Source organism: Anser anser (genome assembly GCF_964211835.1).
Source record: "Anser anser genome assembly, chromosome: 4".
Taxonomy (NCBI): Eukaryota; Metazoa; Chordata; class Aves; order Anseriformes; family Anatidae; genus Anser; species Anser anser.
The window spans coordinates 12,002,836-12,018,987 of NC_139724.1; the positions used below are offsets into that span (position 1 = coordinate 12,002,836).

At 41.8% G+C, this 16,152-nt stretch overlaps 1 protein-coding gene and 1 long non-coding RNA gene across 16 annotated transcripts in view; one reads left to right on the plus strand and one right to left on the minus strand.

Moving 5' to 3' along the window:
* The window catches only part of FAM13A (family with sequence similarity 13 member A), a 133,975-nt gene that overhangs the window by 112,865 nt on the left and 4,958 nt on the right, over nt 1-16,152 (plus strand). For 13 of the 15 annotated variants that reach the window (XM_083835820.1, XM_083835823.1, XM_083835824.1 and 10 more), the window contains 9 exons: nt 1,178-1,391; nt 1,780-1,918; nt 3,016-3,097; nt 3,239-3,459; nt 4,809-4,892; nt 9,029-9,124; nt 10,672-10,755; nt 14,834-15,030; nt 15,743-15,844. In XM_083835820.1, the coding sequence (XP_083691946.1) occupies nt 1,178-1,391; nt 1,780-1,918; nt 3,016-3,097; nt 3,239-3,459; nt 4,809-4,892; nt 9,029-9,124; nt 10,672-10,755; nt 14,834-15,030; nt 15,743-15,844 (1,219 nt within the window). The remainder of the gene's footprint in view (nt 1-1,177; nt 1,392-1,779; nt 1,919-3,015; nt 3,098-3,238; nt 3,460-4,808; nt 4,893-9,028; nt 9,125-10,671; nt 10,756-14,833; nt 15,031-15,742; nt 15,845-16,152) is intronic. The other 2 variants (XM_083835825.1, XM_083835819.1) reach the window with 1 other exon arrangement.
* LOC310899471 lies at nt 5,909-8,421 on the minus strand. The gene is made up of 2 exons (XR_014584303.1): nt 8,147-8,421; nt 5,909-7,739 (listed from the first exon to the last, which is right to left on the minus strand). It is a non-coding gene; the product is annotated as an uncharacterized lncRNA (long non-coding RNA).

A 16,152-nucleotide genomic window follows, 5' to 3' on the forward strand; every position in this document is an offset into this window, starting at 1 on the left:
CTTTAAGGAAATTCATATACAATCCACTGTGAAAATCTTAACCTTGTTCAGCAAAAGGAAATACTGCCTTTTTTTTTTTTTTTTCCAAAAATTGCTAACTTCAGAAGCTCCCTTCTCTTCATGGAACGAGAATAAGACACGCTAGGCACAGGAAATAATGAGTCCATAGCTGTGTGACTGGTCTGTGAGTTTTCTATAACTTTTTTGTTTGGTTTTGTTATTTGACTCTGGAACTATTTGTTAGGTTTATAAGTTCAAGGCCTGCCTCTTAAACTGTTTAATCCTGTGGCGCTAAGTAGGAGCATGCAAATCAGCTTAGTAAACTATCCGAACACAAAATGTTACACTCCTTATGGCATCTGGAGGGAGCGATCACAAGATTGAAGTGAATGCTTTCTGGGAACTCAGCTATGCTAGTCAACAATGCTAAATTGGTTTTCCATTTCTCTCCCACCCTACCATCTCCCTGTACAGCATTGTTTTTACTTTCAGCTTGTTAAATCATCCAGAGGATTGAAAATTTCCTCGCTTTTCTACCATGCAACAGGTTTAAGCAGCAGGTTTGCATACGAAAGGGAAAAGGGGAAAACTCAGACTGTATTACCGCTGGGCATCTTATAGGACAGGTAGTAGTAGAGAAACCCTTTCCTTACAGACCCGAAGAACATATGCTTACTTCTAGTCTTTGAATTTCCAACAGTGCGTGGCAGGGTCATACTGCAGCGCTGGAGGCTACAGAAGAACAATTACTGTGCTGCTCATTTACAGCATTTGTATGTCCTGAAACTGAAATCATTCCTCCTGTAGTCAGCTCGCCTCCTTTATCCTGCCATGTGCCACTAATTCTGTTCGGAATAACTGTTTCCTCAAAGGTGCTGGCCGGTGATAGCCTCTCTTGGTATCAGCCCATGGTAATTACTGTCCAGATTATAGGTACAGTTTTATGCTGTGCCTAGAAGATTATTTATGCTTCTGTACAGTATCCACTGTGACCAGGCAGTGTTTTGCGTTACTTTGCACACAGGGAGATGTGAATAATGACCCAGAGAATGCCTGACGACAAGGAATCATGATCTAGTCTGAACGGGTTGGGGTACGGTGTTAGAAAAGTTGCCTGGAGTCTGTGGTACATGTAAAACAAAAACAATAAAACCAGTCTTTGTCTTACTGTTCCTAGAGCCCATCCCTGCTCTTTCCTCGTGGCAGCGAGACAGCTTAGACTCAGATGAGGCTCGCCTTTCCCCGCAGGCTGGTCGCTTAATTCGCCAGCTTCTGGATGAGGACAGTGATCCTATGCTGTCCCCTCGCTTCTATGCCTATGGACAGAGCCAGCAGTACCTGGATGATACAGAAGTGCCTCCTTCCCCTCCCAACTCTCATTCGTTTATGAGGTGCGTTGTGATTTCCCTGTGCTGACTTTCATCTGGCTGTAAAGGGTTTGTGCAGTTGCATCAAGCAACAGCTCTTTGGATCACATAAGCCGTACAGCTGTATTGTGTTGGGCTTCTGTTTATGCTAAGAAGATGCTTGTATTTTAAGAAAAGTTCTTGGTAACTGATCATTTCTGTGTTTTTGAATTAATGTCTAGGCAGTTGCTGTTGCTGAAAGAGGCTGTTACAGCATCCTCTTGTGTTATCTGTCATTACAGAGTAGCCAACATAGCTTTCTCACTTCCGTGGGATTTGCCTTTATTTACACAAAGTTTAAGTGGCCTTCTGAGCACGAAGATGTACTGTGACTGTTTGGATAAACTCTTCCTGCAATCTTTGCTCTTGGCAGGAGGCGGAGTTCTTCTTTGGGATCTTATGAAGATGATAGAGAGGACCTTACCCCCGCACAACTCACCCGGAGGATTCATGGACTGAAGAAAAAGATCAGGAAGTTTGAGGAAAAATTTGAAGAGGAAAGGAAATACCGAGTGAGTCTCCAGAAACATTTGTACAGAAAGGCATGAGGTAGCTGGAAAGGGAAAGGGCATCAGGGAAGTCGGTCAAACTTACACAGAGAGCTTGAAAGTGTTTAAAAAAAAAAAAAAGAAGAAGAAGAAAAAAAAAATGCTGCTTCCTCCAAATGGAAATGTGCATCCATACCATGCAGATTACCTTTCCAAGCATTTTTTTATACTACCAGTGCAGCACAAGAAGTAGTCTAACAAACTCATAGGATTTTGATCACTGATTTAGGCAGTATGCAAAAAGCACACATTGGGTGCGTATGAATAGCTATGGCAAACTTTTTATTTGTTTGTTTATTCAAGTTCAGCTTATGGGAAGAACAATTGTGCATCCCATTTGCGTGATGGTAACCCAAGGACACCAGCACATTGCAGAGGAGAGAAGAGCAGCCTTCTTTGCTCCTGAGCAAGGAACCATAGCCAAGTGTTGCTAAGCAGTAGCAGCGTACTGTACTCTAATTAGTCCTGACATGCCCTTCTGATGAACAGAAAGTTTTTTTAAGGAACTGAAGTTTCATATGTGTGCATATTCATTGGTGATCTAAACCACAGAGGGCAGTACTGAAAGGATCTTGCCTACAGTAGAAAAGTCTGGATGAAATGTTCAGAGGTTGCTGCAGCCTAGCATTTGGGTTATTTCAGTGTTTTTGGGTGGTAGGTAGCTTTCAGTGTGGATACGTACATCCTAATTTTTCTCAAACTGTTTGTGATAGGTTTCCCCTATTTTGGAGTTGCCATCTTGTTAGGAAACAACAGACAGAAGAACTTCAATGTGCATCTGGCCCTCCAAGGCACTCCTACAACATAATGTTTAGATTTTGTCATCAGATTTTGTTTTCTTAAAATAAATAAATCTTGTGATTCCGTAAGAGACAATGTTGTGACAGGCAGGGCAGTCAAAGCAAGATCAGAACTGAATTGATCAGAGGCATGCAGGAACCAGTCAGAAGCCTGTGTCCATGCTCTGTTCTGCTGTTTCTTCTGTTGTGACATACACTTGTTTCAGTGGGTCCCTCCTGTTGGTTTAACACAGATTCAACATGACTGTTCTTTCCTCCCAGCCTTCCCACAGTGACAAAGCAGCCAACCCTGAAGTGCTCAAATGGACAAACGATTTGGCCAAATTCCGAAAACAACTTAAAGGTGAGCAGCCACCATTGGTGTACCTTCTGGGGGCAGGTGGACATTGCCCTGTTTAAATTTGATGTTGGGCAGTGTTCCTGTCACTGTCACATTTTCAAAAAGAAAAAGTACTCCTCTTATGTCCCATATGTCCCTGTTTAGAATCAAAACTGAAGATATCAGAGGAAGACCTTGGCCCTGTGGTGCGTCAACGGAGCAACACTCTCCCCAAGAGCTTCGGTTCTCAGCTCGAAAAGGATGATGACAAGAAGCAAGACCTGTCAGATAAATCTGCCAAGCCTGCCGTGGAAGTGACCCTTGATTCTATCCAGAAGAAGCTTCAGGAAAAACGAGCAGAGACAAACCGACCTGAGGATATAAAGGTAAAATATATTCAGTTCAAATTTAGGCCTTTAAGTACAAGTGTGCAACTCACGGTTGCATGGGCCTTTGTGAAAACCTTGTATTCTTTTACATTTTGTCACAAAGTCTACAAGCTTTACTCCTGGCTCAGCTCACTTGATTTAGTTTCTTTCCCTCTATGTTTGGTGTCTGTGATTTTTTATTTTATTTTATTTTTAACAGAGCTCTGTTTCTACTGAATGGTATTGTTTGTTCTTTTCTGATTCTCACAGATTCCAAGTAACAGTTCTGAATTCCTGCAGTATTTCCTGCTTTGCATTTCACTGTTTCTGTCATTATTTGCTTTTGGAAAATTCTGAGTCTTCCAGTCATTCTGGAGATTAATTCATCTATTTTCTTCTAGATCTTTCCAAAGCTGAATGCTCTTGTCTCAAGGCATTTTATTGCAGCATTTCTGAGTGTCACGTTAAGCTCAGTTAATTTCTGTAATCTCTGAGAGGTATCAGCAGAGAGGTCTTTTTGTCTGATGTTGCTAGTTCCCGAGTTTTGGGTAGCCTTGTAAATGAAGTCCTTGAGTCCGCTGATGTGTGAATTGTGCAGTACTCTATAAGAGAAGAGCAGACAGTATTATCTTTGTTTACTAGATTTGCAGAAGTGTTTGGCTGTTTTCTGAAGGTAGCAAGAATACACAGTCTTGACCTTTTAAAGAAGGCATATGATAGTATTTGGTGCAGTGGTAGAGAGAGAAGGCAAGTTCAGTGGGGAAGCTCTGGCAAACTTAGGAAAGTCTCTTCCAACTGTCTGCCCTTTTTTTTTGGCTTGGTCCCTTCAGCCTGTCTGCTGGAGCTTTTCACTTCATAGCAGAATTGGCAGAAGGAGATGGTCTGATTGCACTTCATTTCTCAGCTAAGTGTGTTTGTGGCAGTCAAAGCAATGATGGCAAGCTTTGCAAGAGGTTTTCTGGAGCTTGTCTCAGATTTGGAAGACAAGAAGGAACATGCATTTTGTTGCTGGACTTATAACTCGGGTCATTGTAAGTGAAAAACAGCCACCGTCATTAAAAGTTGCTTAGCATTGGTTGTTCAAAGCATGCTGAGAATCAATAAATCCCCATTATGTACATACAATGCTTTCGTATACAAAGGTTATTTGGGTTTTATTTGCTTGTGTTGTGTATATAGCTCTGTGCATGGTAAGTTGTTTCAGCAATATAGTTGGAAAAGGTGGGGGGGGGACTAGAAAGCAAAGATGAGTCTTCAAAACATTAATGACAAAATGCCAGGACGTTTGTTAGGCCACAAATTAGTATGGTTGGAGTCTAGGCATTTAATTTTTTTTCTTCCTCTTCTCTCTCTGACACTTTTCATAGGACATGACAAGAGATCAGATAGCAGCTGAGAAAGTGGCTCTTCAAAAAGCTTTGCTGTATTATGAAAGCATTCATGGCAGACCGGTATGTACAGCAGCATTTTTTCAAAGTATGTCTTTATATGTCTTCATCTGTGGTAAGTGATCCCCCAGTGCTCCTTTGATGTCACAGTCGCTAGGACTTCTTGCTGTTCTAACCACACGCGCATACTCCAGTCACTTCCCTGCTTCTTCACTACTGCTGCTACTGAGGAGTCTGTTCTCAGCAAGACTGTGTCTGCACACAGTGCTGGACATGACACACACCTGTAGGACTGAGCCTACAGGCTGAATGAAGTTGATTGTGCATTGTTTTGGCATCACACTCACTAGGATCCACAGACATTCAGTTTGCAGCCCAGCTGATTCACCAGCTTAGCTGGGGATACAGTATGCACAGGAATAGTTCATTGTGCATGGTCCCCCATCCAGCCAAGAATTTTGCAATTTGCTAGTATTAATGGCTAACTGGAATACAGGTGTGCAAGCAATGTACAGTCTGAGGGGAACTACATCTTTCTCCAGCACCTTGCTATTTGCAAGGGGGCACTTGCATCTTGCAATTTGCTAATCCTTTTGTGCCAGATTCATGAAATAGTTTGTCTCCTGAGCATCATGACATAAGTTGAGAGGAGATTTTTTTTTCTTCCCCTGAGAAACTGATGTTTGTTTCCATGTGGAAGGGAAGGGTACGAGGTTTCTTGTATGTTTGATCTTAACAAAGCAAAAGTATTTGTGAAGACAGAGGATTAAATATTGTGACCTGTTGATTCCTTCCATGACAAAAACATGGTGGGTTCCAAGCCACCGAGTACTCTGGTTGGCTTTGTATGGATCCCTCCTCCTCTTTCACTTCATTATAATCTTTGTTACCATCCGTAGAGGTAAAGTAACTTCATTTCAGAGTGGTGCTAATTCCTTGACCAGTGGCTTGGGAGCAGCAAATTACTGCTTATAAAAAATATTTGATTAGTACAGCTCACAAATCTGTCATTCTCCTACTGCATGGGAGTCCTGATTTCTTCCTTCCTTTTGCTTCTCAATTATTTCCTCCTTTGTCCATTGTTTTAAAAATCTTGCTAATTTAAATAAATGCCTTCGTGAAGAACTAATACCGTACAGTCACATATACCAGCAGGTGAAAAGTGTGGTTTTATGAAAGGACGTGCAATTTTATTATTGTATAAGACAGCAAAAGGCCAGCACAAGAGAATTCACTTAAATCTGCCTGGTCTTTTCAAGCAGAATCTGAGTCTGCTTTTGCTATTACAATGATACAAATCAGCAGGTGACACCTAGTTGAAGTAAACTCACTTAAATCTGTTTAAAAAGAGAGCAAGCCCAGAGCCTGTCTTGTCAGCATACCTTTCCCCACACACACACCTTCTGATGCTTTATTTATACAACCACTTTTTAATGTATTTGTTTTTAAGTAAGCAGTCTATACCTAGCAACATGGAACTGCATAGCAAGGAAGACTGCAGCTGAACAGCTTTTGCTGTACCCAGCTCCTGGCACTGCAGCAGTGGAAAAATACTGAGAGCTTGAGGAGAATGGGGATAGTTCAGCCAAGATTTTTTTTTTTAGGATATTTAACTAAACAAGAAAAACAATGGAGCTCAGATTTATTGTGCAGCTAGGTCTTTCTGTACCAGTGACAGATGAACCTGCAGAGGTAGAACTGAACTGTTTTAGTTAAGCAAAAAAATCCATCTCTAGAAATTCTCAAGCTGCTCCAACAATGTAAGCAATGGTCTCTTCCTTGGCTGCTGCTATTTGCCATATGGAGTGTGCTCCAGGGTTGTGTCAAAAGCTCTGTTATTCTGACAGCTTTTTTGCATTTTGATGTTCTCCCAAAATATATTCAGGTTTCACTGGTATTACTAATGTTTACCTAGCGAGACAGTTTGCCCATGCGCAAAACTTCTTCTTTCAGAGCCTGCTTTCTGTTTAAATGTTCTGCTGCACGTCTGCAGGGCTGACTCAAACCTCGTACACTTAACTTCCTTGCCTAAATTAATTCTTTGTGTTCTTCCTCTGTAGTGATATTCAGACTCTGAAGCACGTAATTTATTTTTTCTATTCCTAAGCATACCTAAGGATTTTCTGCCCATTCCGAGGCTTATGTTTATCTTCCTGTACAGAACAGGGGCATTGATCTACTTTGAAATGTCAAGAACTGAAGGTTTGGTTCTCAGTCTCAGCATAGTCTTTTTTTTTCTTTTTTTTTCTTTTTTAATAGCAGAGGCTGCCTGAGCCAACAGTAGTGCTGTGCCTCGTATTCTATTAACTGCTAATGTGGTAAAGCTAGGAGTAATATAAGTCCTGTAAGCTTTCTCCAGTTCCTCCAATTTTATGCTTGATTAGTTGCAGAGAGACGTCCAAAGTTGCAGTGGCTAGCAAATTGCCTCCAATTGAATGCAGACATATAAACACAAAATTTGATACAGAGCGTTCAGTGAGTTGTGTGACGCTGCTCACATCCCCCTCATCCACACAAGCTGTTTGCTCACTCGATGAACAGCCAGTTTGAGGTTGTCAGGTATGGGAGCCAGACTGCTCTTCAGAGGTGTGAAGAAGACGTGCAGTCCGTAGAGCTCAAACTGCTCATTTATATGCACTATATCAGGCTTGGAGATGGTTACATTGAGCCCAAAAAGCAGTAAAAAGCTCTTCCTTCTTCTTTCTCCCTATTCATCTGCCCCCCAACAAAGGAAATAAGCTTAATTTATTAGGAGGAAGATACTACCTCCGGATTCTTTGAGTCTGTTCATGCCAGTCCCACCCCTGGCAATACTTACAGTACCTCGTCTGCCCCTTGCAAACCAATGCCCTCTTCTGCTCTGGTGGGATGATGTGAAAGCTTTAAAAAGCTTACTCCAATGAAAGTCAGCTGCAGACAAAACAAAACACAGTTCATCTTGAAATTTCCTCCCTATCTCAAGCCGTATTCTCTTTCCTCCTGTTTCTGTTGTGGAAGGGGAGACTGTACAAAGTTCATCGGGGTTAATACTGTTGGTTTAGATTTTTACATCAACTGGTGATTGACAGCAGTAAAAAGTCTTGGAATCTACAAATGATATCGGAGTCAGTTAAGGCTTATAAGAGTTTTATAATCTAAAGTTAAACAAAAGATCTAATGGAAGGACAGTCATAGGATGTGGGTTAGACAATGCTGCATGCAAAGAAAGATGATGATCAGGTTGGTTGGCTAAATGTTTTGTTTTCTAACCCTGCTGTAACAAACCATTGAAGAAATAGAAACCAACTTCCTTGCAACTAGTACTTAGCTGGACAGACCTTTGCTTTCCCACGCTAGCTATTGTCTGTTAGGTCTTCCCTTCTGCGCTGTCAGTACCACTGAGGTTTTCTGCTTAGCATGGATCTGAAGGAACAACAGAAATGAAAACTAGCAGTTTGCAATACTCAAACTAAGGAAGGAGCATGACATGCAGCTAGGAGGTGTGGAGTTAGGGACAGAGTAGTATAAGTAGAGCTCAAGGTGGGTGTTACAGCACTATTTTGCCTGCTCTGTGCCACAACAGCTGTGAAGCTGTGATAGCTTCATCCTCTCTCAGGTGTGTGGTAACTCTTGTCCCCAGCAAAGTTGCTGGGAGGAAGGGTGGAGGGGAAAGGCAGGGTATTAAAAAGACGAGGAAGGGCTATCTTGAAAGGGAAGTGAAGAGGAAGAGCAAAACAGGAAAGTCAGCTTTTGTGAAATCTATAGTTTAACTTCCCTGGGAAAGCATCCTTGGGGAGGCAGTCATTGCAGCTCTTTTCTCTTTTGCTGGATCATAAACTGCCTCTGGGGTCCCAGCCACAAGAATAAGGGTGGGAAATCCCATGTTGTGTCTCATAATGGTAGATATGATTAGAAGCACAGACTGCTGTCTCCGTGGGTCATTTTGTTCTGTGAAAGCTGGTCGTTTAAATCTCCTGTCTTATACAGCCACATTACAAGACACCCCACAGCCTGGGTGCTGTTTCATCAGGCACCTAGGACAGGAGATGCAATGACATACCCAAGTACTTTAGCGTTTTTAATCTGTGCTAGTGCTGTTATCATCCTTATGATATTCCCTTCAAGCCCCTCTGGATAATGGTGATAACAGGCACATATGTTGTAGAATGGAGTATCTGCTGCTGCAGAATTCATGTTTCTCATTTCTTTTTCTTTTACAGGTTACCAAAAATGAACGACAGGTGATGAAGCCCTTATATGACAGATATCGCTTGGTCAAGCAGATCCTCTCCAGAGCCAACACCATCCCTATCATTGTAAGTGAAGCTTTCTTACAGGGGCTCTTACTTCAGTTTAGAGCTGAGTAAACAGGATTCACTACACCTTTGCATACAGCACGATCGGTACAGCCAACTCCCTTATAACCTAAAGACCAGGTAAATGAGTGAATCAGTGGCGCACCATACACTGAAGTCGGGCGAAGCTGGTCAGGGGATTCAAGTGCCCGCTCATTAGCCATGGGACACATCTCACTTTTTGAAGTTTCTCATCTTTCCATTGGGCTGCTTCTGTTATTTCATCATCTTATGTTTGGCTACAGCCTGACTTCCCTTGCCTTACCAATCCACTCAGAACTGTAGGTCTTCCATGTTGCTTGGTTACACAGGAATGTAGACTTCCATGGGTCTCAAGGCAGAGATACCAGTCTCCTTGGCTGAGAGAAAGGGGAACAGTCTCCTGACACCGCACTTCTGTTAAAGAGATCCTGTAAGTGGTAGATGCCTCCTTACTCAAGGAGGTGGCAAGGAAACGTTGCTACCAGCTTGGAATCCAATGCACCCCTCTAGGGAGCAAACGTAGCATCTCAAATTCTAGACAGCTTGTGTAGGCAACTTTTTAAAAATTATTTGACCTAAATATACACCCAGATTTTTTTTAGCCTGTCTAAAGAAAGAGAATTGTTTTATCTTGGTTCCTATTTTCCCTGTCATGTATGATCCCTTACCATTTCCACTGTTCCCAGGCAGCACTGCTGTGATGGCTGTTTTTTGTAGCCTGTTTGCTGAATTGAATGGACTGGCACATCATTACCTGAGTGCAGTCAATCACACTGACAAGTAGTTTTCTTCTGCAAGTAGTGGGAGGTTGTCTTGCATTTAAAACAAAAGCTGTTCCTCTTTGAATATGCAAAGTTCTCCCCGAAATTTGTGCTGTGAAGATGCTGCTGCCCATCAGAAGGAAGAAACCCTGTAGTTGTCCATGGACAGTTTAAGGCAAAGCTCTCAAAAGAGAGCTTAGGTCCTATTTAGACAGGAAACTGAAACTGCACACTGGCTAGCACAGGAGAGAGGAGACTGGCTTTCCCCAGCCCCTTTAATGAGAGCAGTGAGAGTCTCATGCAGAGGAAGGATGCATTTGAAAATCCATCTCTACATCATCGGGCACTTCAGTGGGAAATCTGGCTCCTGGAAAGCAGGGCTGGAGAGTCCAGCTGGCCTTACACCATAGCTCTGAAGAGTCAACCAAGTGTGTGTGTATGTGTGTGTGTATAGGCCTCAGGCTGGGGGTTTATTTTCTTGCAGCCTTTACTTTGTAGTTCCTGCCCAGCTAGTATTCCAGCATCCAAGGATTTTTCTTAAGTGTTTGGCAATGATGTTCCTTGCTAAGCAACATCTTGAGAGAAAGCGGTCCAAGGTTCAGAGGGTTTGCCAGGCACAGTTTTTGTTCTTTAAGAAATAGATTGTTCCTGATGGTCTGGCAATGAACTGAGAGAGAGTGAATGAGTGAGTGAGAATGATGTGAGGGCAGGTGGTGGAGGAGAAGGGGGTTCATAATGTAACGTACTTGTTAACACCTGTCACAGGGTTCCCCCTCCAGCAAGCGGAGAAGCCCTTTGCTGCAGCCAATTATCGAGGGCGAAACAGCTTCCTTCTTCAAGGAGATAAAGGTGAAGACCTCCAGCTGCTAACTAATTGCTCAGTTTGCATCAATTTTTCCCCTTACACCAATGAAAGAGAATGATTGATTTTTCTTTTCCATCAGTGTTGATTTTTTTGCAGTGTCTTCCTGAAAAATCAGTAGCTGCTTTAAGCCTGTCCAGTTCTGATCAAATTCTTCCCTTGTTGTAGATAAGACTAAACATTTTCCTTGGCTTTGCATTCTTTCCCTTCTCCTTCCCCCTCCCTTGTCACCTGCATATAATGTATTTTACTTTGCTGAAAAACTCACAGTTATCCTTTGCACCTTGGGTTGTAACTGTTGCCTTGCTTTCCTCCTTTTTTTAATAACACTAACTTGTGTTGCAATAGTATCTCTCACTCCAAAGCTCTGTGACTTGCACACAGCACCCTGGCTGGAATGAGATCTCACAAAACTAACACTCACACATGGAGTGAACCAGGCACTTAAAGGATTCATACCTTCTCCCATTCACATGCTTATTTTATCCGGGGCTTTTTTTCACTGTTTTGCAAATGGTATTTCTAAGCAAGTAATAAGAGAATGGAATTAAGAACAATTCAGTTCTGTTAGCTAACACTCGGTCAGATTTGGATGCTAGGATGGTCGTGTTTCTTTCTTGTGCTGCTGTGGGGTGGTAGTTCTTGGTGGTGAAGACTTAAAATATTGGTCCTTCTTCCCCTGAGAAGGGAAGTCCAGCTGTCAGCTAGGACAAGCAATGTGGAGCTGGGCCCTGGTCTGTTTTTGTTACCATTGCAGAGTAACAGCAAAAAGCATTTCAACACACTCCTGTCATTTATGCGTTATCCAGCCAGAGTTTGGTTAATGGTGTAGACACTGCAAACCTACACATCCAGGGTGGTTCTGTGATAAGGCAGTTCTGGTAGTTTGTATATTAATGAGCTGTTCAAGGCACATATTCATTAAAACCAGATTACAGACTGAAGCGTATTCAACTGCTGTTTGGAGGATGGTTAATGAGCACTGAGTTCTCAGTATTTTCTAGATAACTACTGGATCAAGTCTGTGATAGTGGTCTGGGCTGGGTTATTGGGTTGGTTTCGGTATTTTTGTGTCCTCTGTTTTCCAACTGTGCTTGCACCCAATGTCAAAAGTTACAGCTATGAAGTGTGGTGACCTTTGGTGACTAGTGTGGCTAGTCCTGCATCGGGACATTATCTCACCAGCTCACCAGTGTCCTGCAGGGAGCAGAAGCATGGAGAGCTGTGGTGTCGCTGACACAGATCAGAGTGACATTAAGCCCATTAACACATGCCAACTAACATTTAACTGGGGCCCAGTGAAGCTGCGCACAGCAGATTTTCACTGTACTACACTCAAACAGAGAAAATTGCTAAAAGGCCCAGGAATTTTCCCTCTGTATGGGTACATTGTGAACAGAGCACTACCTGTCTTGATGAGCCCCACTGTCATTTTCCTGTTGTTTTTTCAAAGTGTATGTGAGAGCTGGATAAAAGCTTGAAGGGTGGTTTGAGTGATGCTTTGCAGAACGTTTGGGTAGAATATCTTGAGTATTGACTGTGTTTAGAAAATCACTGGAATCCTTGCTTGCTGGGAGTACTGGTGTTGGCTTACTCTGGAGATTTTATATTTGTAGCTCTGTAAACTTTAAATGCCTCACAATTGCCTAAAGATCCAAGCAGGTGCAAGCCAAATGGATGTAGTCAATGAAGATAATTTTGGTTAGAGATGTAAATGGCAGAGCAGGTTTAAAATAAGACTCCCATATAAGATTTCTTCAAAGCAATGGCCTTGTCCATTAGAGTTCTTGCTAAGATTTTTTTTTTTTTAATTTGCTCCTTCTTTTTAAACAGCAAAATGCTTTAAGAGGTCTTGTGACAGGCAGATGTAGTGTTTTGGCACTGAGGTCTAAACAAGTGAAATTTCTACACTGTCCTTTCCTCCCATGTGCTTTCCTTGGCAGGAGGCTTGCTCCTGAGCTCTGGGCCAGAATAATCCTTGCTGGCCTGGGGTGCGTGCTCGTGCCCTGGAGTGAGGCAGGCAAGCCAGCCTGCTGTGCCAGCCCCCATTAGCTGACACAGGCTCACCAGTGTCCGTGGGGAAGAGGCTGCTGCCAGATGTGCAGATTCAAGTTACATGGAGACTTTGCTTCTCTCTTTGGGAACGGTTTCCTACATTGCTTGTGAAAATGGTCCTTTCCTTTTCTCTCCAGAACTGGAATCCAGAAGCAACTTGCTCTCACAGGAAAGGGCAAGGGGGCTTCTCTTTTGGTGCTGAAGGGATTCCCCTAAAATAAGAGTATCCTGTTTACTGGTTAGATTGACTTAGCAAATCCTTCACTGCACCCCAGCAGTGATGGCATTATCCTGTTTCAGTCCTAGCTGCCATTACCCAGCTGGGCAGGACAGCACGCCTGGGCTCCTGTGAATGGCAGGGAGGGATGGTCTCCCTTCCCTCTTTCCAGCCTGAAGTTATCTGCAGGGTTTATCAACAGTACGTGACTGCTGTTACAGCTGCAGTTCTTCTCGTGAAGGGACATTTTGTGCCTTCTGTTTAAGCTATACAATCTGGCTGGATAAAGGATCTTATCTAGTCACGTGCTAAAAAGTGCTTTAATTTTCACTAGTTTCCTGCAGATTCTTCTGAGATGTTTTCAAACTTCTCGGTATCTTTTATTATCATTATTATTATTATCATCCTTATTGCTCAAAGCTTCTCTGCAGCTAATCGTCTTTCCATCCTCAAGCCTCTATCATGGTTGTAATTCTTGGCCTCTGGCTTTGGTTTGCATTTTCATCGCCTAGAGCTTTAAAATGAAAAGAAAGCTCTGGGCAAATTCCAATTTCATGTAAATGTATGCACTTATAAATCATTGACTTTGGGGATTTAATGGGACTATGCCAGGTCCCAGTGTTATTTTCTCCCTTTTTGCTTGAAATATGGGAGCAATCTCTTAGGAAATTTTAACTATTAGCAAGGAATCACATAAAGAAAATAGCTAGTTTTGATCCCACTGCAACAATATATTTTTGCATACAGTTGAACTCTTCAATAACGCTAGTCCTCAAAAGCTTTTAAAGATATATGTATATATATATAAGCATATATATATATGCTTAGATCCTTCCTGGTTAGAGTTACATGGCTGTAAAATATATATACAAGTTATCTATGAGACTTAATGTCCATGCTGGCATTTATCACCTTTTTCTAGTGCTCATTCCTTATATTAAAGTTGAAAATTACCTTCTAGAAGTGTCTCTGTAAGTAAGAGTCCTGTTTCCTGAAAATGCAAATGATTTCTGGACAGTGTCACAAGACAAGCCCCGCATTTGAGAACACTAAGAATTAGCAAATACTGAGTGTAGCAGAGATATCCAAATGTTGTGCCTGTAAATTTTAGAAAAGATTTGAACATGTTTAATTCATCAGCTTACTTTGGGGGAAACTGCAGTGGATAGAGTGTTTCCCCTCCAATTTTCAGTGTGTTCCAGCTAAACAGTATAAAGCTGATGTCAGGATCACGTTAGAAATAGCAAGCCTTTACAGTCAATCATATCCAATATTTGGCCATGGAAAGACTGATCTGAGCTCATTATCACTCTAAGAGCATTTGAGGTGTCTTGAATTCTCAGCCATTAGAGAGAGCTGTTGAGCTGTGTCAGTTGAGAGAACACTTCACATGTTAACCTGGCAATCCATGTGCTGTCTTGTGTGTTTGTAGGGAAACGTAGAGGACCACGGGTAAGCTTTAGACATGGCTGTAAATGTTTTTATTTGTATCAGAATATATAAATTAAAGCAACAGCTTACTAAGAAACATAGATATTTCTTCACCTTTTTGTTGTCTTGGGTTTTCTTAAGCAATCTGAGCTGGTAATCACAGTTTTTCTGACATGCTCTGGGTGTAAGGACTCTTCCTGGTGATATTCTGGTGTATTGTCTTGCTTAGCAATTGAAGTGCTTGCTCTTATCAGCTTCTTTCCATATCTGTTCCCAGTGCATGTCGTGAAAGGAGATACTTGTTTCTGAGAAGGGAAGCAGTAACTTACTCTGTTATGGGGGTGTTCTGTCCTTCTGTGTAGGAGGAAGAGGAGGGCTCCGAGGAGGACAGCAATGTGAAGCCAGATTTCACAATTACTATGAAAACAGATTTCAATGTGCGTAGCTTCTTGGATCAACTAGAAGATGATGCTGATGGCTTTGTTTCCCCGGTGGATGATAAGATGCCATCAAGGAGCAACCAGGATATGGGGCTTTCAAATCTCCATGAAGCATCCATGTACGTTGAATTTGCAGACAACTTCAGAAAGTTACTTCTTGATAAGATGGCATTTTATTTGTAAGAAAAGTGTATAGATTTTGTTGTTTTTGGGTTTTTTTTTCCATTTATGTTCTAATTCAGAATCTTTTGCACTTCAGCTCTAAATGCAATAGACCCTTATATGAAAGAGTTTGGGAGAAAACTACCCTGTCCTGATACTGATATTTGACTTACGTATCTTTGGATTCTTGGACTAAATGGTAGCTCCACTTCACCTATGGCGAGCCTTTATCATGAAAACAACCCTGCATTCTGCAAGATTTTTCAGTTTTTGGAGACATCAAGTCGAGCTAGTCTCGTTAGTTTTAAGCACCGAGGTCTAATGTGCCCACACGTATGTGGTAGCCTTAATTCATGTCCATTGAATCATGATCCTATAAAAGTCACCAAAACCATATCCGTCTTCAGCAAGTAAGTTTCATAGAAGTTAGTGATGAATTGTGTGATGCACACTTGACCTCCTTTAAGGCTTCAGCCTAATTTTATAATCATTTTGCTGAAATAAATTCAGAGAGCTTTGTATTGCAATTAGCATCAGGTTGCCAGGGCTGCTTTCAGGAGCAGCTCTCTCGCTTGGCATCTATACAACCATGCATTTGTATATTTACTCTATGTTTTCAGTTATAATTGTGTACATAAATATAATCATGTTTATGTTTAAACCCAACAGCCCTGAACTATTAGAGCAGCTGCAAGAAGTCAGGGAGGAGAAAAAGCGAATCAGAAAAAAATTAAGAGACTTTGAAGATAATTTTTTCCGACAAAATGGAAGGTAATTTCTCAGCTATCCCTCTGTCCTTCAGTTATTCTTAAGTTCAGTTTGGCATTTACAAAGGCCTCCAACTGTGGAAAGTTATGTGAATTCACTATTACATATTGCATTGTCATTATTGCTTTACCCACATTCATTACAGTTGCCCATTAAAATTAATGACTTTTTTTCAAAGAACTTTAAGGACCACAGCCTCTTAGACAACATTTTCTTAGGAAAAGCAGTGGGAAGTACAAGTATAAATACTGAAAATCCAACTGCCTCTAGCACAGTTAATAAGAATAGTGAAACTTCCTCAGTGATAAAAT